This window comes from Sminthopsis crassicaudata, chromosome 5, assembly GCF_048593235.1.
Source record: "Sminthopsis crassicaudata isolate SCR6 chromosome 5, ASM4859323v1, whole genome shotgun sequence".
NCBI classification, from domain to species: Eukaryota; Metazoa; Chordata; class Mammalia; order Dasyuromorphia; family Dasyuridae; genus Sminthopsis; species Sminthopsis crassicaudata.
The window spans coordinates 192917576-192940131 of NC_133621.1; the positions used below are offsets into that span (position 1 = coordinate 192917576).

The 22556-nt window shown below is 36.4% G+C and overlaps 2 protein-coding genes across 5 annotated transcripts in view; one reads left to right on the plus strand and one right to left on the minus strand.

Annotated features, from left to right (window-relative positions):
- RAD51AP1 (RAD51 associated protein 1) overlaps nucleotides 1–13892 on the minus strand; it is a 29209-nt gene extending 15317 nt beyond the window's left edge. For both annotated transcript variants that reach the window (XM_074269231.1, XM_074269230.1), the window contains exons 1-3: nucleotides 13753–13892; nucleotides 9215–9264; nucleotides 4449–4596 (exon numbers count right to left, since the gene is read on the minus strand). In XM_074269231.1, coding sequence (XP_074125332.1) covers nucleotides 4449–4596; nucleotides 9215–9264; nucleotides 13753–13769 — 215 coding nt within the window. In that variant the 5' untranslated portion in view covers nucleotides 13770–13892. The remainder of the gene's footprint in view (nucleotides 1–4448; nucleotides 4597–9214; nucleotides 9265–13752) is intronic.
- FERRY3 (FERRY endosomal RAB5 effector complex subunit 3) overlaps nucleotides 1–22556 on the plus strand; it is an 86163-nt gene that overhangs the window by 24552 nt on the left and 39055 nt on the right. For 2 of the 3 annotated variants that reach the window (XM_074269227.1, XM_074269229.1), the window contains exons 1-2: nucleotides 14190–14285; nucleotides 16772–16986. In XM_074269227.1, coding sequence (XP_074125328.1) covers nucleotides 16782–16986 — 205 coding nt within the window. In that variant the 5' untranslated portion in view covers nucleotides 14190–14285; nucleotides 16772–16781. Of the gene's footprint in view, nucleotides 1–14189; nucleotides 14286–16771; nucleotides 16987–22556 lie in introns of those variants that run through there. The other variant, XM_074269228.1, reaches the window with a different exon arrangement.

The following is a 22556-nucleotide window of genomic DNA, read 5'->3' on the forward strand; positions in this document are numbered from 1 at the left end:
TCAAATCTGGCCTCAGACACTTAACACTTCCTAGCTGTGTGACCCTGGGCAAGTCACTTAACCCCAATTGCCTCAGCAGAAAAAAAAAAAAAAAAAAAGACTGCTCAGTTATCAGAGGGCTGCTTCAGGCCATGGTCGGGACCACCTGTGTGCAGGGGGGTGACTACAGCTCCCAGTGTGTCCATGTTTGCTCTTCATTATTTGCCCATCATTGCAGGATTTCAAAGAGGTAAAAATGATAAAGTGGTATGAGTAATATCTTTTATCTTGCATACAAATTGGATTTGAGTATGGCAGAGTTGTGTGACATCATCAGCCTTACTCTCTTCCAAAGCTACCAAAAGCCCAATGGCAAGATAAAAATCAAGACAACTAGTGATGACTTGGGATGAAACATATGATTTAGGCATGTTCAATGTCTAACCAAGCTCTAACACTCTACAATAACTTTCATGGTTATTGGAACAAACTTCACATCTGCCTATTTTGCTGATGGAACCCTTCCTAATTACTTGATAGGTTTGAGGCCCCAGTTACCCTTGTGCTAGTTTAAGCCATCTGCCAAAACAGTCTATCTGGGAGAGGCTTCTGGGTATGCTACAGCTTTTTGGAGCCACAGCTAAGAGCATGGTGGCAACTGGAACCAAAAAATGCAAAGCAGCTCTGAAAAGGATGTGCTGATCTGCACTGAAGAGTACCTCTGGTGTACGGGGTACTAGTTTCCTGAACACTCCTATACCCCACAGGGAAAGGTAGGAGCAAATGAAGACTTTTTTTAAGAAAGGAGATCTGAGCACATTTGTAGGCAAGAAGGAAAATGTCAGTAAAAAGGGAAAGGATTAACAATAAAGAGATATGATAGTGGGGATGATTTACTGGAAGAAAAGTGGATGAGATGGGATTGACAGCTGAGCCTTACAAGCAGAAGGGCTACCAAAAAACCAGACTGAACAGAAGAAAGCAACAGTAGAGGAATGAAATAGAAAAGCTACAAGGAGAATGGAGAGATAAAGAGGAAAGGATATATCAGAAAACTAATGTGAAAAAAAAAAGGTATCAATTTTTTTTTAATAACAGGCACATTGAGACAGACAGAAGTGAAAGCAGGCAACACAAAGAATAAACTATTATGTACAAATGCAAAATCATCATTATTCCTGTTTAGCCCATTTATTTTTGGCCCTGAGTTGTGACTTCATAGATGTTTCTCTGCAAGTCTTAAGAGATTTGCCCAAGATTCAATGACTTACACAAGATCAGAATATATTCCAATTGGAATACCGAATCCCAATCTTCCTGGCTTTGAAGTCAGCTCTAAATGCTGCCTTTCATTTGACCAAATAAATATTTAGTCTTAGTTTTAAGTTTTCTCATTTTAAAATAGAAATATAGCCTAAAACACAAACCTAGTCCCTGAAACATCATAGAGTTATCAGTGAGAAAGTTTCAAAAGATTTTACTTTTCTACTGGAAACGCAAAAATACATAGAAAATTGCAACACAGTTAAAAGTAAGAAGTTAAGTGTCCCAAGAACACACAAGCTTGACCAGAACCAAATTATTCCTGTCTCAGAGGCTGGCTCTTTCTACCATGCTGCTTTTTCCTTTAATGCAATCAAAATTATTTTTTTATAAATGGTATCCTTTGTTAAAACAAAACAAAAAAATCTCTCCCAACTATCTCTGTGACTTCCATTTTCATTTTTTTAAACAGGTCTTCAGAAGTTGTGGTTGTACCTACCCCTGAGAAGCATTTAAATCTCTACAGGATTTGTTTCCTAAGATAAGGACTAAGTGCACTGAGATGGAAGAAGCTGACCTAGGGCTCTTGGATTCAGTCATAGACTGTTTCCATTATGCTGAGGAGGGCTGGTGATCATGATTTGATTTTTTGCCTCCTGGTTCCCTTTCAGGGTATCCTCCTGTTCAGCAAGACTGGCTTTCTTGCTCTGTGACTGGCAGCTAGGGGCAACTGGTGGAGACACATGGAGTTATTTCCATAGGTAACAGCTACAAAGGATAGTGTAGAAGCATACCAGTGATCTGTAGGTATTACTACTTAACTTATCTACTTATTGGTGGCGGTTGGTCAGTAGCTGTTGCTTATGGTGAAAATGAAAGTAAGCTCCCTCTCCACAATGATTTCTGCCCTCGTGATAGCTGTAGGTAGCCTAAACCCAAGAGCACAAACTACAATCATATTGATTCCTCCCCATTTCCTAAGAACTACTTGGAAAATTTTGAAAACAGTTTGTCAAAAATTAGGTTTAGTCCAAGAAAATTTAACTCATAATACCATAATAAAATCTAAATAGGTATATAATATATATATGTAAAAGGTCACATTATAAAAAACAAATCAAGACATAAATCGAAGGGAGAGACTTATTGGACAAATAGGGGATGGAAGTGATCATAACAGATATTTTTTTAAAAGACAGTTTTAAATACATAAAACTAAAAAGCAGCATGGTATAGTAGAGACTTGACTTTGGAGTCAAGAAGATTTTGATTCAAGTCTTGCCTCTGATTCCTATTGGTTCTGTGACCCTAGGTAAGCTATTTAACCTATCAGTGTCTGAGGCAAGCCTGTAAGCCTATAAATTCACAGTGCTGATCTGCACTTACAAAGGGAGTTGTTTCATAAAGCTTTTCTTACATAATTGAAGTCAAAATTCTGGTTGAAATAACAAAAGACAGAGGAAGGTTGAGTCCTATTCAGCCTCTCTACTTCTGGTGATGCTTCTAGCTATGGAGGTCTCTCTCCACACTCTACTTTAGTCCTTAGGAGATTAAAAAGTAAACATTCTAGCAACTAGAGCACAGATGTGAAGATGCTCTTTAAGAATAGTGGCCTTAAGATAATTGCAGTAAACTGTTGTTGGATTTTCATGATTTGTTTCAATTTAGGAAGGATACTGTACTCTAGGCCCACAAACTGATAGACATAACAACTTCCCACTGTAAGGATATTACTGCTAACTAATCCCATATATTGCAGGAGAAGATAGAGAAATATGGGATGGATATTACAAGGAGATAGATTTGCACTGGTTCAACAATAACCCAAAAAAATTAACAAAAAGGTGGCGGTTAGAAGGGAAATCTTTAAGAGTGTCTAAAGGGATCTGAGCTTGGTCCTATCTATAAAATATGATTAGGATAATCCTATCAATGATTAGGATAAAGGCACTGAGGTGTGCTTATCAAATTTGCATTTGACATGAAGCTTGAAAGTACAACTAACATGATGAATCAATGGCATGGAACTAAATCAATCTCAATTTGCTGTAATGTAGCAAGGTGAAAAAAATGTAAAATTCTATAATTGTCTTTCAACAATTTTCAAGAATATAGGGGTAACCATGGCTAAAAAAAGTTCCTGTGCAAAGGGTTTGGAAGTTTGACTGGAAGGCAAAATCAGTGAGTCATACAGTAGTCCCAAGAGCTTGCATCTTTATTGAGAGACAAAGTGTCCCAGGAAGTAACAGCTCTACTACAACTTATCCTGATCAGGTCATATCAGGAGCACAACATGAAGTCCTGTGTATATTTTAGGAAACAAGAACATTTCTAGGGAAGAGGAATGAAATCAATGTTGTATGACAGTTGTCTGAAAATAGTGGGGAAGTTAGCCAGGAAACTTAAAAAAAAAAAAAAAAAAAAAAAAAGAAAAGAAAAAAAGAAAAGAAAAGAAAAGACTTACCAGAGAAAACCTTAAAATATTTGAAGGTTTGTTTATAAAAGAAATAAAACCTGTTTTTTGTTTTTGTTTTTTTGACTTCAGAGTGTGGAATTAGGAGATGTTAATGGGTAGGAATTACATAGAGACATATTTAGACTTGATATAAGGAAACAACCGAGCTATCCATCATCAATTAGCTGTCATACAATGAGGATAGGGATTTGAGGTAGAAAGTGGAGTAGTTAGTAAGTTTCCCTTCAATGGGTAGTTCAAACAGAGGTTGAATAAGTAAGTGCTGGAATGCTAAAAAAAAAAAAAAAAAAAAAAAGATTGTTTAGAGAGTCTTTGAGATTCCTTTTTTAAATTTTGATATACTTCCCAGTGGATTATCAGGAGAAAAAGTTCAAAAACATTATTTAGATATATATTGGAAAAAAGGCAACAGAGCAATCAGTAAACTAAGAAATCTTAAGAAATACCATGGGATTTTTTGATGGAATCCCAGAATCATAGAATTTAAACTAGAAAATCCCTAGACACCATCAAGTCCAGCCTTCTCATTTAACAGATGACAGTGACACTAGAAAGTTTCTATGCCTTGCCCACGGTCATACAGCCAGTAAGAGTCTGAGGCAGGATTGGAACAGAGATGTTCCAGACTCCATGTCCAGCACTCTCTTCACTACACCTGAGCCTCAGATCACTGCATGCTGCTTAATTTATTTCATATTCAAAACTATTTCATTCATATTGCACCGCTTACCTTTTACTAGGTATTTTCACTTGGAGTGGAGACTCTTCTTTATGACTGTTTCTTGATTTTGGTTTCTCTTGTTTTTCTCGTTTTGTTTCCTTTGGTATTTTTGATTTTTTGTTTGAAGCTGCTGTCCAAGGAGCAAAATCATCATCATCTTAAAGTGCATAGGAGGAAGGAAAGAAAAAACAAAACTCATCAAATTTTCTTGATTGAATAATAAAGATATTCTTTTAGCAGTTTAAATATTTTGAAGTACATATTTTTAGAATTATTATTCAAACAATTTCATTGTGTCGCAATTGTGCCAGTTCATAGCAACTTTTTCATGATTCCAATACCTATATAACTCTGCAGTGCCAATTATACTAGTATTCAAGAGCCCAAAGAAAAAACAATGCATTTAAGTAATCTTTTGAAGATCCACTGGGACAATTTATAAAGGTCTGTGTCAAAAAGGTTCATCACATTGAAAGTTAACCATCAACCATCAAAGAATGTTTATTTCAACTTCCTAACTTCAACACTAGATTCTTAGAGTATCTTCCTATGGCTAGAGAATAATTTGTGTGAAAAATATCTGGGGGTTTCTAATATGTAAAAAAAAAAAAAAAAAATAGCAGAAATAAATTATATAGAGAAAAACAGGGTAGTACTTTTACCTTCCCATAAGATGATGAAGAAAGAAAATAGAGGATCATTCTGTTTAATAGCTTTTTATTTATTTCAAATACATGCAAAGATAGTTTTCAACATTCAACTTTGCAAAAACTTGTGCTACAAATTTTTCCCTCCCATAGACAGCAAGCAATCCAATATAGGTTAAACATGTGCAATTCTTCTAAACATATTTCCAAATTAATCATGCTGCACAAGAAAAATCAGATCAAAAAGTGAAAGGGAAAAACGAGAAAGAAAGAAAAAAAAAAAAAACCCAAGCAAACAACAAAAAGGTGAAAATACTATTCTTTGATCCATATTTATTCTTCATAGTTCTCTTTCTGGACACAGATGGCTCTTTCCATCACAGATCTACTGGAATTGCTTGAATTACATCATTGTTAAAAAGAGCCAAATCCATCACATAACCTTGTTGTTGCTGTGTACAATGTTCTCTTGGTTTTACTCACTTCACTTAGCATCAGTTAACAGAAATCTCTCCAGGCTTTTCTGAAATCAGCCTGCTTGTCATTTCTTATGGAACAATTGTATTTCATTACATTCATATATAGTAACTTATTCAACCATTCCTCAACTGATGAATCCACTCAATTCTCAGTTCCTTGCCACTACAAAAAGGGCTACTACCAAAATTTTTGTAATGTGGATCCTTTCCCCTTTTTTATGATCTCTTTGGGGTAGAGATCCAGTAGAGACACTACTGGATCAAAAGGTATGCACAGTTTGATGGTTCTTTTAGTTACAAATAGTTAGAAATTGCTCTCCAGAATGGTTGAATCAAATCTCAACTCCAGTCACAATGCATCAGTGTTCCAGTTTTCCCACATCCCCTCCAACATTTATCATCTTTTCCTGTCATTTTAGCCAATTGAGAAGTGTGAAGTGGTACCTTGGAGTTGTCTTAATTTGCATTTCTCTATCAATAGGGATTTAGAGTATTTTTTCCTATGACTAGAAATGGTTTTTATTTCATTGTCTGAAAATTGTCTGTTCATATCCTTTGACCATTTATCAATTGGGGAATACCTTGTATTCTTAGAAATTTGATTCAATTCTCTTATATATATTTTAGAAATGAAGCCTTTATCAGAAACACAGGATGTAAAAACTGTTTCTTAGCTTTCTGCTTCCCTTCTAATCTTGGCTGCATTGGTTTTGTTAGTACAAAATCTTTTAAATTTAATCAAAATTATCCATTTTGTATTTTATAATGTTCTCTAGTCTTTTGGCCATAAATTCATTCCTTCTCCATAGATCTGAAAGAGAAGACTATCCCCTTATTCTCCTAATTTGCTTATAATATCACTATGTCTAAATCATAACCTTATCTTAGTATAGGGTGTTAGATGTTGATCAATGACCAGTTTCTGCCATACGATACTCCAATTTTCTCAGCAATTTTTGTCAACTAGTGAGTTCTCTTCCCAGAAGCTGGAGTCTTTGCATTTATCAAACACTGGATTACTATAGTCATTGACTATTGTGTCTTATGAACTTAACCTATTACACTGATCCACTATTCTCTTTCTCAGCCAGTGCCATATGGTTCTGATGACCACAGCTTTACAGTATAATTTTAGGTTTGTTAGGCCACCTTTCTTTGCATTTTTTCCCATTAATTTAGAGGACCTATCTTAAGATTTAACAGAAGCTCAGATTTTTAGGATTGAAAAGGACCCCTGGGTCACACTACAAAGTCTATCTGAACAAGAATTCTCTTCACTATATATATAAATATATACAAGCCTTTGCTTGAAGACTTTTAGCACAGGAAAACCTACTACTTTCAAAGTCAGTCCATTTGTGTTCTGGATAGCTCTGTTAGGAAATTGTTTATAACCTCACAAGCTTGAAAACTGAAATCACCTAGTATAATGCCCTTGCTTTACAGAGTGCTACATAGCATTCTCAGAATCCACAACTAGGCCCTCTTCCATATGTCTATTCTTCAAAGATTTGAAGGTAGGGATCTTAGTTTCCCTGCAGCTACTTGCCTGGTTAAACATGCCAGGGTCCCTAAGGAGGTATCACTTAAAGTAATTTACTCTCATGAGATATAGGGTTATATAATGTATAATACTGATCTCATAATCAGAAAGGTCTAGGTTCAAATCTCACCTCTTAAACTTACTGGCTACTGGCACTTAACTTTTCTGGTCCTCAATTTCCTCATCTGTAAAATAGAAATACTATTGATAATATCTATCTCACAGGATTGTTACTGAGACTCACATGAGATCATGCATCTAAAGCACTTAAAAAGCTTTATGAATTTGGGTAAATGTCAGTGATTGCCATGGTTGACTTGCTCTTCTCTGGGCACTTTCCAGCTTATCTATCTTAATATGTCATGGGTGCCTATAACTAAACATAAGAAATCAGGTGTGATCTGACCACAACAAAGGAAGAATGATTATGTTCTTCCTGTTCTGTATAATGTGCCTCTCAGTCCAAACGAAGATTACACTTCCTTTTTTGACCATTTTATCACACTGCTGAATCATATGGATTTGGACTCAATCTCCTTATCTGACCTCTCTCCCAAACTCCAGGCCAGGAAAGCCAATAGTGATTATAAGGTTTTTCAACCTGGGACTCCTCCTTAAGTAAGAGGGGCAGTCCATCATAGTGAGTTAAGAGTTTTTATAAAAAAGGTAAAAGTAATACATGAACTGATGCTGAGTGAAATGAACAGGACCAAGAGAGCATTATATACTTCAAACAATGATACTATATGATGATCGATTCTGATGGAATTGTTGTTCTTCAACAATGAGATGAACCAAATCAGTTCCAATAGAGGAGTAATGAACTCAACCAGTTACACCCAGGAAAAGAACTTTAGGAGATGACTATGAACCACTATATAGAATTCCCAACACCCCTATTTTTGTCTGTCTGCATTTTGGATTTCCTTCACAGGCTAATTGTACACTATTTCAAAGTCCGATTCTTTTTGTACAGCAAAACAACTGTTTGGACATGTATATATAGATGTTGTATTTAATTTATACTTTAACATATTTAACATGTATTAGTCAACCTACCATGGGGGGGGGGGAATTAGAACAAAAGATTTGGCAATTGTCAATGCTGTAAAATTACCCATGCATATATCTGGTAAATAAAAACTATATTTTAAAAAAAATGGGAAAGTAAGAAAAAAAAAACAAAACAAAACAGGAGAACTGGACAGAGCAGAAAAATAAGATGAATTCAGAGGAGATTATGCATGTTTGGACAATTTCAGAAAAGTCCTGGTGATTAAGGTATGCTTCTTCAATTCTCTTGCCTTAACACAGAAACAACTTCCTAATTTATTCTAACATTCCTCAGTTGTGGGATAACTGATAGCTACTGAAGAACTCCTTATATAATTTATAATGTTAGCACTTAACTCTATAATGCTATATATTTTTTCAAGTGTTTAATATGTATATTAGTCTTATGTCTTAAAATAGACAAAAAAGCTCTTTGTGATCCCGGATCATATACCTTATTTTTCTTTGATCCAATTCATTATGCAGGCCCTTAACATATCCTTAATCCTTAGATTATCCACATACTTATTCAAAGCCAAGTTATTAGCTTTGCATCTGGCTGAATGATTACTCAGAACTATAAAATACTTTATATCTTTAGAGTAAAATATTTTGGCTTAGGTAAAATATCTTACCCTAACTAAACTGAACCAAAAGAGCTACTTACCACGTGACTTTGTTCATGTCAAATGAACCAATTTAACAATGCATAACTTATCCTATTTGAAGGTTATAATATGGTATAGCAGAAAAAGCAATGATGTTAAGTCAGAAAACATGGATTTATGTCCCAGTCTTGCCACTTAGACTATAGGCAAATCCCTAATATAAAAAAAAATTTAAAAAAAAATTATAAAAACACTTGTATCATTTAGTTCTCAAAAATGTAATGAAATATTTTGAAAACTATATAAAAGTGAGTTATTATCATTCCATATTTATCTAATGATAGCACAAAGGAGTAGATATACAGAAAATGGACATTCTGCAAATACTGAGGGGAAAATGCAGTAACTTGCAACTCTAAATAAGAAAATAGGAAGCTGCACTTACCATCATAATCTGAGTCCAAAGACTGTGAGTAATTGACTGGTTTCTTATTCCTATTATCAAAAAAATTATTTTTCAGTTACATAAATTTTATTTTTCCATTGAAATGCAATCCTGTCATCATGTCAATAAGCATTTATTAAACACTTATCTAATTTTCATGCCCTGTACAAGTCCTTTGAAAAATTCCTAATTTCAAATAAAAATAGTATTTGGGACGGAGGATTTTAGCTGGAAAAGTCATTAATTTCTTAATTACATAAATACCAAACTTCCAAGGATTGACTGCATATCAGTGATTAAAAATTTAACAGTGAAAGGCAATTTTCCTTTCTATAGCTCAAATTGATTTTTAATTAAATGGATCCACTCTTACTATCATTTCCAAAGAATCTACAAATGCTAGTCCAATGTGTTCAAATTTGAAGATAAATGTACAATCATTTTTTTAACAGACCTTGTGCATTACACTACATTAACTTTAAGAAAATCCAATATGACTTCAAACTTTAAAAGATAAATTTAAATGTATTTATTCACATTAGAAGATTCATTGCTTTTGGTAAAGGTTTTTTAAAGTCCCCCTTTTATATGCAGTTGTTCTTATTATGACTTAGAAGTCATAAGTATCTTCTACTTTTTTTTCTAACCCTAAGAGGTTATTCAGAGTCCTGAAAGCAATGGGAAAGATAGCCTCCCCACTCAAATTAGACTCTCAGCCTGATTAGGGACTGACAGAGACAAATTTAAAAGAAATATAAAGGACAGTTAGAATGCCCTGAGTAGGATTCTTGGATATGCCAGAGAGTGGCATAAAGCATTAATCTCAGAAATTTAGTGTATAAAATGTGCAGAATTAATGAATTTTCAGTTTTACACATATAAACAGCAGTTAATCCAAAAAGTAATTTATAACTGAATTAGGAAAATCAATAAATTGGGATCTATTATATTCATTTTATCACTAGATTTTTACACTTATGTTGTCCTTAAATATAATATTAAATTTAATATAATTGTAACTTAGTTTCACCTTAAAATTAAATACTTGTCAAAGAGGGAGGGCCTCCTAGACAAGGGAGGGAAATAAAACTTGGGATAAAAAAAAATTCAATTAAATTCCACACATAAATATAAACAAGAGTAGATTATTTTGCATAGTTACAGTTGTTGTTAGGCTGTTTACAGGTTTCTGCTGTATGTTTTTATTCCTATGCTAAGTATCTAAACTTCTCCATTAGACAGCAAACTATTTAGGCCAAAGAATCTTCTCTCTTTTTCCCTTTCTATCTCTTCACAATAAAATGAAAACAAACCAGTAATAAATAGTGTATCTTAAAAAAACAAAAAACAAGACTCTTCCTTTTTCCCTCTCTCCTCTAAGGAAGTAAAAAAGATTACTTAATGGTAGCATTTTGTCACCTACAAATAGCTTCTTCTTGATATTTCTCTGCTCTTAACCCTGGGTTAAAAAGAAGTAAACAAGAGTAAAGTGAGTGCCCCAAACACCTAGCACAGTGTATTGAATATGTTAGATTGCATATAATTGAACATATCAGAAAGAGGTCTAATATATTCAACTACATATTGAACAAACTTTGAACTACTTATATAATAGGTTATATTAGAAAAATAATAATATATTAGAAGGAATAGGTTATATTAGGTATTATTTCTTCCCTGAGGGAACTCCTGGCATACCAACTCCAACAAAAGTGATTATTAGTTTTTAACAGTGTTACAGATTTTCCTGGAGCACTGAAAGGTTATAAAAATTCTAAAGTTAAACCACTACCATGTGCCAGATAGAGGCAGTATTTGAATCCAAATTTTCCTGGCTACAAAGTTCCTATGTAACAAAATAGGTGCTTAATAAATGTTTATTTTTGATGTATATCTGTGAGTTAGGAGAGAAGGAAAAATGGGGATGGGACAAAAGACAAGGAATAATTAAAGAAGAACAATTTGATCAGTCAACAAGCTATTACTAATAGTCAAGCATTCAATAAGGCCCTAGAAATAAAAGGAAAGAGAAAAAACTTCAAAAAGCTCACCTAACAATACAATCAGGTTGAAAATAACTATGTATATACAAGATACCCCACAAATGGAAAGTAATCTCAAAAGAATAGCAGTAGCAATTAGAGAAGTAAAAAGAGAATGGCAAAGATCTCTGGAAAAAGATAAGCTTTGAACTCCAATCCTGAAGGGAAGGAGGGAGAGCATTCTAGGCCTGAAGGACCATTACTGTAATGCATGAAATTAGGAGAAAGAGTATGATATAGGGGACCAGCAAATGAGTTAGAATAGCTGGGCTTAAACTACATAAAAAGGAATGTCACAAGACTGGAAAGATAGAAATGGGCCAGGTTATAAAGAGCTTTAAATGAGAAATAGATTTAGATTTCATTTTGGAAGAAACAGGGAGCTAGTAGAACTCACTGGCTAAGTGGGAAGACATGGTCCAATCTACACTTAATGAAAGTCACTTTGACAGCCGAGTGTGGATGAAGTAGAAAGACACTAAAGGCAGGGCACAAAGAGTTCTTCGGGCAAAGCAACATCTTGGAGTCAGAGACCTGGGGTGTATTACAGCATTAACACTTTTTCACTGTGTGAGCAGACAAAACAGTTCACAGCTCAGGGTTTTGGGGCCTCCTCCGTAAAATCAGATTTGCTTTGGAGGATATTATGTAGAAAACCTGAAAACACTTTAGGAATAATCTGCAAAGTGGTCTGGCCATTATGGAAAGTAATCCAGAATGTGCTCCAAAATTTGCTAAACTGTGTATACCTTATGATCCAGGAATGCCACTCCTAGTATTTTGAACTAAAGTTCAAAAAAAGAAGAAAAAGACCCATATGGACAAAAATTTTTGTAGAGCTCTTTTTGTAGTGACAACTGGAAATGTGGGGCAGGAGGCAAGGGGAAAGGAGGAGAGTCTCAATTGAAAAATGGCTGAATAAATTTTGGTGTGTGTATGTATAACATCTATTATATTTATTTCTTACAACATAATAGTGTTCCATATGTACATGTATAATATCTATTACATATACTTACTTCTTACAGCATAATGTTCCATTAAAAATGGAAATTTTAATGTTTTCCATGTTTAACATATTGGATTACTTCCCCTCTATGGGAGGGAATGCGGGATAGAGAGGGAGAAAAAACTAGGAACACAAGGTTTTGCAAGAATGACTATGCACTTATTTTTAAATGAAAAGCTTTTAAAAAAAAATTATGTTTTCCATTGAATATGCATATTCCTTTGAATATATATGGATTTCGTTATCTCTTAAGAACTTTAGAATTGACTGTATGACAAGGGGAGACACTGACACAGGACTAAACAGAGAAGGTGCTGTGCTCATGAACAAAGCAGAACTGAATTTGCGCAAAGGAAACTCAAAGTACTCAAAATCAGAGAAGCCAAATGTTGATATGGACTATTTGTGTCCAACCATTCTAATCTTGCACTGGTTTGATGAGCCAAAAACAAAATGATGTCATTTTGGTCCTCTTTGAAAATATACTTGTGTTCCATTGAAATCTTACATTTGTGTGTGTGTCAATGCAGCACACTGTTCCGCTGACACACATACATATAAAATTTCAATGAAACACATAGTCAATGGAATGCTCTTGTTACCTAAGAAATAATGAAAGGGGCAGCCTCTGAGAAACCTGGGAAGCCTTGTATGAACTGATGCAGAGTGAAGGTCAAGTTGTACACCACCACCACTCTGTATGGACAAACCCTTTGAAAGATTCTGAAACTCTACAGGGGTTCTCAAACTATGGCCCAGGGCCAGATGCAGCCGCTGAGGACGTTTATGTGGCCCGCCAGCTTACGGCAAATGGGCTGAGGGGCGGAGACAGAGTGTGAGCTTTTGTTTTTACTATAATCCGGCCTCCCACAGTCTGAGGGACAGTGAACCGGCCCCTATTTAAAAAGTTTGAGGACGGCTGCATCCATTCAATTACAGGGGCTAAAGAGGAAGCAGGCTGCCCAGCTCCTGACAAAGAAGTGCCAGACTTAAGATGCAGAATGAGATGTATCTGTGTGAACATACACATACTCACACACAAACATACACTCATACATACACACACACTTGCACACACACATACACTCACTCTCACACCAACACATACACACACACGCGAATGCTTAGGTGGGGATGACGCAGGAATATCTTGCTGGACCCTGATTTTCGGTTTACTTTTTATGCCCCAGTGGTTTGTGGGTGAGACAATTGCACTGAAGACAGAAAAATAACTAACAAATATCCTTCCAAGCTGGCATTTGTAAAGTACTTCACAAGTTTTAGAACGCCGTCCAAGTGCTGTTACCACTATTATACGGGCCCCTGGGTGAGGTAACGGGAGCCTTTCTCCTCTGCACCTCCAGCCCTCTCCCAGAAGCCGATTTCAGACATTCCCGTCCGTAATCTCTTGCCCTTTGCCCTCTCCCTCTTTTTAAACTCGTCCGGTCCCCCCCGCCTCCTCGCCCCCCAATCAGTTAGGCGCTCACCGCACGGGCCTCGGCATGGTCGCAGGCTACTCGAGGTCGGTCAGGGAACTGAGGACCTCTGAGCCTCCAGAAGCCGGAGCCAGCTCGGCGCGAGAGACGGTTCCCGCCGAAGATCAAGCGCGCGGGAGCCCCGCCCACTCCGGAACTCGAAACCCGGATCTTGAGCCCCACTTCCGCCGCGACTCCAGGCGCGCTCAGTCTTCTATTTTTAACCAACACATTCGCCATTTATTTATTCTATTTTCTCTCTCTTCCTCTTCCCCTCCCCCCCCCCCCATCTCCGTGCAGGCTTAGAAAAAAAATAAATCAAATAAGGAATATATTTCCACATCCACATGCAAATTTCGGAATACAACGGAAAATTTTAAAACGAGGCGGTTCTGACAAAAAGTTCTTTGAGGTTGAAAAAAGAAAACAGTGAATCTGCGGCGGTGATTGTCAGACGCCGTTACGCTCTGCCTGTCAGCTGATCGGTTCTGAGAGGAGAGCAGAAGGAACTTGCCCATTCTCGGCTCAGGTAGTGCAGAGTGCAGGTGAGACGCAGGGCGTGTGGAGGGCCTTGTGAGGGGAGTCTCGCTGTCCCGGGCAGTTTGTGGTCCCTCCTCGGGAGGGCCTCCTTTCCGGCCCCCTCTGTCTGCCCCAGCCGCGCTGCCTCTTCTCTCCCTCCCTCTTAGTCCTCGGACCCCGTCCCCCAGCCTCCCCCACCTCCTACAGATCTGAATGAAACCTTCCCTGCTAGTCGAGGAAGTTAGACTGACCTTTGAACTAAATGCAGATCCCCAGACTGATTTTTTAAATTGGTTTCAAGTGGAACCCGTTGAAAAGGATCAATAGAACCAAAGAACCAGTTGAACCCGGAACAGAAGGGTTTGTAATTCATAATATATGTGAACCGGAATTAAAAACAAAAAAACTCGCCAAATGAGTCTTAGTTTAGAGTTAGAACTCTAGAACGTAGTTTGGATTCAGCACTGACAAGGACTTTAAAGACCATCCAGGCCAGCTCGAGGCCCAGAGAGGAAATGTCACAAATAGGTTCATATCCACGTCCTCAACACCCTGGTCCGATGCGCTTTGCACTAAACCACGTTGTCCGGACAGATATCGTACTTTGCAAATCCTACTGACGTAAATCGTGTCTCCAGAGGGGTGATTCCGCCCCAACCAAGATCTCCAATGGAATGAGACCACTTCACTCAAAGGCGCCCTTTTCCCAAATCACCCGTCCCCCGCAGATTAAAGGGGACGCAGTTTCAGGGCTTCCCCAAAGGTTAAAGGGGACACAATTTACATCATTTTCTCAATCAGTCCTTGATAGCGTGTGCTCGTAGAATCCTATATTCTCGGCTGGAATCGTATGTCCTTCAGAAGACCTCCATTCTGATCTCATTCTCGTTTTTCAGATTGAGAAATTTAAGACCCAAGAAATAATTTGCCTAAAGTCAAACTTAAAATTCTAGTCAGCCACTAGGAGTGGAAGGATCTGTGTGCAAATCCTACCTCTGGGGTTTACTGCTCTTGTTATCTTGGGCAAGTCACTTACCTCTCTGTCCTTAAGTTTCACCATTTGTGAGTTGGTTGTCACGGATGAAGCCTCTGGGAGCCCTTTCAGTCCCAGAGTTATGTGGCAGGAGCCACTTCCTCTGATCCTTGGTTTGTGTTCTCTAATCTGTGATAGGAGCTTTCGTAAATGTTTTTGGTAGGTTTTGTTGTCTTCTTCCAAAATAGAAGCTTCTTTAGAGCAGAGGCTCTTTGTTACTTCCTTGTTTACCCCTTTAATTTGACAGATATTCATCGATGATTATATTTAAATAATAGGAATTAGAGTAGAAACTGTTTGAATAAGGAAAGTGGGTACCTGTCCTCAAGGAGCATATAGTAGGTGCATAATGCAAAAATAATGCTTCTGAAATATAAGGGGGGGGTGCGGAATAATGTGAATTCCAAGAGAAATATAGTCTCTAAAAAAGGGAAGCCTTCCTAGAGATGGTGACATCTGAATAGAATTTAACTAGATGAAGAGAAATAGGTAATTCCCACATTGAAGTAAGATATAAATGATGCTAATGGAAGGTCATATTCAGGAAACCAACAAGGTAAGACTGGGCACTCAAAAGTTAACCATTTGTTCCCCACTTGAATGGGCCACCCTCAGAAAACATCACAAACACATACAGCTTTCATTAGAGCTTGGAATGATTGTGTACTTCTTTGATTCTTTTCTCCATGTTCTTAAGTATTTGTCATAAATTCATCAGTTTTTTTTTTTTTTTTTTTTTCAGTAGCGAGTAAGATTCCTTTTGTCCTAAGGACAAAAACTTATCTCACCAGAATCCCAAAAACCGATTAGCACTCAGTTGACTATTGCACTTCCTCTACATGCTGGAGAAAGAAAGAATAGTCTAACAATTGTCAAGCAAACAGAGAATGCAGGGGATAGTGAAACTAGCACCGGCCTCTAGAGTTAGGAGAATCCTGGATCGGGATCCTTTTGTTTCTTTGCTTCTTTGCTATTGTGGATTGGAGTTTTTCTGTTCTGCTGATTATTTTTGCTACAGACAATAAATTCTGCTTTCATAATTCTTATTTAAATCATTCAAGAACACTCTGTTAGATTCCATTCCTATAATTTTTCTTTTCACAGATGAGTATATCAAGAAAAAGTAAAAAAGCTTAATATTAATACATGTGTTACTTTGAGAAGTTAAAGAAATAGGAAAAAAAAAAGTTGTCACAGGATCATAACTTTAGAGATAGAAGGGACCTGTGATGTCATCTAGTCTCCCTTATTTTGTAGCTGGGGTTTTGAAATTATTCCCCCAGAGTGATTAATTTTGCCTACAGTCAACAAATAACAGGTGACAAAAGTCAATCCCTGCTCTTCTGACTTTACATTCAGCACTCTACCATGCATTTAATAAGTCAACAGCAGGAGAAAAACTTTAATTGAAGTAGTACTCTCAGAAGACTAGTTCTCTGTGATAAAATATTCATGAATGATGTGTTCTTTTTAATATAGAACAATCTAGATGACAGCTACTCTGGAACCAGATAAGATAAAAGCAAATCAAGACAAATTCTATGGCCGAGAAAGAGATTTCGTATATAAATTCAATGTAGGAAGCCAGTGCTTTGAGCTTACAGTGCCTCTGAAGTTTCCTGTTAAAGAGAATCCAAATAATTTGCATGGACGCCTGATGCTTCTCCACAATTTACCATGTTTCATAGAAAGTGGTGAGTATTGATTTTGATGATTGTTTGACTGCTGTGTTTTTGGGGCTTGCTTAATTTCATATCCTAAAAAGAATGGAGTTTTGTTAGAAATAGTCACAAGTTTTAAAAAGGTGATTAAAAAGGTAAAGCTGCTAACACATTTCCTTCTGTGCACATAGTAGTATCATAGATATAAGCAGGGCTTTCTGATCCCCACCAATTGTTTTCACAAACTTTTTGTGGGACATCATACAATAATTTTGTATTATGGACTTAGTATAATAGACCTAGAGCTGGATACAACCATAGAATCTATCTTGTCAAACAGTACCTAAATAAAACTACAGAGGGCTAGAAAATTTTTCCCTTCGATTGTGTTGCATGCCAGTAGAGCAGAGTCAAGAAGCCTTTCAGCTGAATAAATGGAACAATATAATAGAAGCATAGAATCCTTCAGAATTTGTACATTGAGAAATTTATTCACCCTTAATTTAAAAATTGCCTGAATTGGTAAAGACAACTAGTTTCATTAATTCTTAAAACAAATGATGTCATGGAAGCTAATATTTCAGAAGCTCTTATGCCCAATAATATCATTGTAATAAATAGAAGCTACATTCTTGTACCCAGTTTTCTGGCCCTTCTGTAGTTTAATTTAGGTACTGTTTGACAAGATAACTTCTGAAGTTGTATCCAGATCTAGATCTATGATACTAAAACTGTAATACAATATGATATCCCACACAAAAGGTCAACTACAATGTGGACTAAAAACTTAAAAATATATACATAGACTAAAAATAGGCAATCTTTTATATACTTTTCCCCGTAACTTTCTCCTTCTCCCTCTCCAAGAAACATGGGATTTTCTCCTTTAGCAGGTATAATATAGAGTGGGAAGGGCAAGGGTATCTGGATTAGTATTTCTCTGATTTTTAGTTTGTAGCATGAGTCTGTAAGATACTGTACCTGTCATTAATAGTAGTGCTTCAGAATATTTTACTGTTTGAATTGTCCTTTAAAAGATCTAATTATTAGTACCTGAGAAAGTCTGGGAAAATAGAGATCTACTTTCTTTATATCACTAATTTTCTAGTATGACTTAGCCTTACTTACCTAAGGCAACACCAGATAGTGGATAGAAGACCAGTCATGGAATCAGAAAGGCCTGGGTTCCCGGCTTGCATCTCATGGAGACAAGGGCTATGAAGAAGTCACTTAGCTTCTCAGTACCTCAGAAAACTAACTAAAACTGTCAGATAATAGCTGACAATCTGCATGAGTAGAGAGAATTTCTGTAACTGGAGTTCTTCATCATCAAAATCATAACTAACATTTATATAGCACTTTATATGTGCCAGACACTGCTATGTACTTTGCAATTATTATCTCATTTGATCCTTACAACAATCCTGGCAGGTAGATGCTATTATTATCTCCATTTTATAGATGAAGAAACAGACAACCAGATTAGGTGATTTGTCCTACACACAGGGTCACACAGTAAGCATCTGAGGCCAGTTTTGAACTCAGTTCTTTCTGATTCCATGTCTGGTGCTCTAATCACTTCACCACCTAGCTTCACCACACTGATAAAATAAGAGGTGTCAACCTGGCCCTTACCTTCCCCAACAAATGAGCAAGCAAAACTAAGGGAATGGTATAGAAACCCTAAAGATGACGAAGACTTAATTAAAGAGCATAATTTGTTACTGGACTTAGGATGTTGGAATTAGAAGTTAGGTTAAAAAGAGAATTGGACAGAGGAGGAGATAAATTGCTTAAATAGTCCCATTTCAGAAAAAGAAATAGAACAAGCTATTAATCAACTCCCCAGGAAAAAATCCCCAGGGCCAGATGGATTCACATGTGAATTCTACCAAACATTTAAAGAACAATTAGCCCCAATGTTATATAAATTATTTGAAAAAATAGGGGATGAAGGAGTCCTACCAAACTCCTTTTATGACACAGACATGGTACTGATACCTAAACCTGGTAGATCGAAAACTGAGAAAGAAAATTATAGACCAATCTCCTTAATGAATATTGATGCTAAAATCTTAAATAAGATATTAGCAAAAAGACTTCAGAAAATCATCTCCAAGATAATACACTATGATCAAGTAGGATTTATTCCAGGAATGCAGGGCTGGTTTAATATTAGGAAAACTATTAATATAATTGACCATATTAATAATCAAATTAATAAGAACCATATGATCATCTCAATAGATGCAGAAAAAGCATTTGACAAAATCCAACATCCATTCCTACTAAAAACTCTTGAGAGTATAGGAATAAATGGATTATTCCTTAGAATAATCAGGAGTATATATTTAAGACCGTCAGTAAGCATAATATGCAATAGAAATAAACTGCAACCTTTCCCAGTAAGATCAGGAGTGAAACAAGGTTGCCCACTATCACCATTACTATTCAATATAGTACTAGAAACGCTAGCCTCGGCAATAAGAGCCGAGAAAGAGATTCAAGGAATTAGAGTAGGAAATGAGGAAATCAAACTATCACTTTTTGCAGATGACATGATGGTATACTTAGAGAACCCCAAAGACTCTGCTAAAAAGCTACTAGAAATAATTCAAAATTTCAGCAAAGTGGCAGGATACAAAATAAATCCACATAAATCCTCGGCATTTTTATATATCACTAACAAAATGCAACAGCAAGAGATACAAAGAGAAATTCCATTCCAAACAAATGTTGAGAGTATAAAATATTTGGGAATCCATCTACCAAAGAAAAGTCAGGAATTATATGAGAAAAATTACAAAACACTTGCCACAAAAATAAAATCAGATTTAAATAATTGGAAAGACATTCAGTGCTCTTGGATAGGCCGAGCGAATATAATAAAGATGACAATACTCCCCAAACTAATCTATTTATTTAGTGCTATACCAATCAGACTCCCAAGAAACTATTTTAATGACCTAGAAAAAATAACAACAAAATTCATATGGAAGAATAAAAGGTCAAGAATTGCAAGGGAACTAATGAAAAAAAACTCAGAGGAAGGTGGTCTAAGTGTACCTGATCTAAAGCTATATTATATAGCAGCAGTCACCAAAACCATTTGGTATTGGCTAAGAAATAGACCGGTAGATCAGTGGAACAGATTAGATACAAAGGACAAAAAAGGGTACATCTATAGCAATCTAATCTTTGACAAACCCAAAGATTCCAACATTAGGGATAAAAATTCATTATTCGGAAAAAACTGTTGGGAAAACTGGAAATTAGTATGGCAGAAATTAGATATGGATCCACACTTAACACCATATACCAAGATAAGATCAAAATGGGTCCATGATTTAGGCATAAAGAGGGAGATAATAAATAGATTAGAGGAACAGAGGATAATCTACCTCTCAGACTTGTGGAGGAGGAAGGAATTTATGACCAGAGGAGAACTAGAGATCATTATTGATCACAAAATAGAAGATTTTGATTACATCAAACTAAAAAGTTTCTGTACAAATAATACTAATGCAAACAAGATTAGAAGGGAAGCAACAAATTGGGAAAATATTTTTAAAAACAAAGGTTCTGACAAAGGTCTCATTTCCAAAATATATAGAGAACTGACCCTAATTTATAAGAAACCGAACCATTCTCCAATTGATAAATGGTCAAAGGATATGAACAGACAATTCTCAGAGGAAGAAATTGAAACTATATCCACTCACATGAAAGAGTGTTCCAAATCACTACTGATCAGAGAAATGCAAATTAAGACCACTCTGAGATACCACTACACACCTGTCAGATTGGCTAAGATGACAGGAACAAATAATGACAAATGTTGGAGGGGATGTGGGGAAACTGGGACACTAATACATTGCTGGTGGAGTTGTGAAAGAATCCAGCCATTCCGGAGAGCAATCTGGAATTATGCCCAAAAAGTTATCAAACTGTGCATACCCTTTGACCCAGCAGCGCTACTACTGGGATTATATCCCAAAGAAATACTAAAGAGCGGAAAGAGACATATATGTGCCAAAATGTTTGTGGCAGCTCTTTTTGTTGTAGCTAGAAACTGGAGGATGAATGGATGTCCATCAGTTGGAGAATGGTTGGGTAAATTGTGGTATATGAAGGTTATGGAATATTATTGCTCGGTAAGAAATGACCAGCAGGAGGAATACAGAGAGGCCTGGAGAGACTTAAATCAACTGATGCTGAGTGAAATGAGCAGAACCAGAAGATCACTGTACACTTCAACAACAATACTGTATGAGGATGTATTCTGATGGAAGTGGAAATCTTCAACATAAAGAAGATCCAACTCACTTCCAGTTGATCAATGATGGACAGAGGTAGCTGCACCCAGAGAAGAAACACTGGGAGGGGAATGAAAATTGTTAGCACTAATATCTGTCTGCCCAGGTTGCATGTACCTTCGGATTCTAATGTTTATTGTGCAACAAGAAAATGATATTCGCACACATGTATTGTACCTAGACTATATTGTAACACATGTAAAATGTATGGTATTGCCTGTCGTCGGGGGGAGGGAATAGAGGGAGGGGGGGTAAATTGGAAAAATGAATACAAGGGATAATATTATAAAATATATATATATATATATAAAATAATTAAAAAAAAAAAAAAAAAAAAAAGAGAATTGGATACCAAACAAGAGATTTTATGTGTCATCTAAAGGTGATAATGAGCTGATGGAGTTTATTCGAGTATTAATATGGTCAGACCTGTACTTTAGGGAGATCACTTTGACAGATGAGTAGAGGATGGAGTAGAATGGGAAAAGACTGGTGCCAGAGAGACTGACCAGCAGACTATTGCACTAGTGGCAGTTCTACACAGGTGATGAAAGCCTGAACCAGCTGATCACAGTGTCAGAAGAGAGAAGGGAGCATATTCAAAAATGATGAAGGTCAAACCAACAGAATTTGGCAACAGACTTTATGAGGATGGGAAGTTGGGATGATAAGAGAAAATAATGAGTTTTGGGTGACAATTTACCTTGGGTAACTGAGGATTGGAAATTAGTTGATAACAACAGGGAAGTGAAGAAGAGGAGATGGGTTAGGTAAGAAAAAAGAAATTAGGCTATATAGGTAGATTTGGTAATTGTCAGATGGAGATGATAAATTGAATCCATGAAAATTGAGGAGATTAGAAAAATATTATAGAAGAAGAGAAAAGGCCTCAGTAGAGTGTAATGTCCAGGCTAGCTTTCTGGAGTCCTCTGGACAGGCCTTGGTTTCAGCAGGATAGTCACCATGAGGATGGACAGGAATAGTCAGATCCCTTTACAGGAGAGGGCTCTGGGAGAAATCAGTAATCAATGGGCATGGTGTGGACAAAAATCAGAAAAGAAGACTGAGAATGAGTAACTCCATTAGACCGGAGAACCAGGAGGGAGCAGTGTCACAAAGACTGCACAGAAGAGAGAGGCAAGAAGTGACTGACATTGTCAAAAGAGATTCATGACCCTAAAAAAATTAAGAACTGAGAGTTAAAATGACTCCTTAAGTTGACTCTTTTAGTTGTTTAGTAGTATGCTATATTAAGATATATAAAATTAAAATTTTAAATTTGGAAAA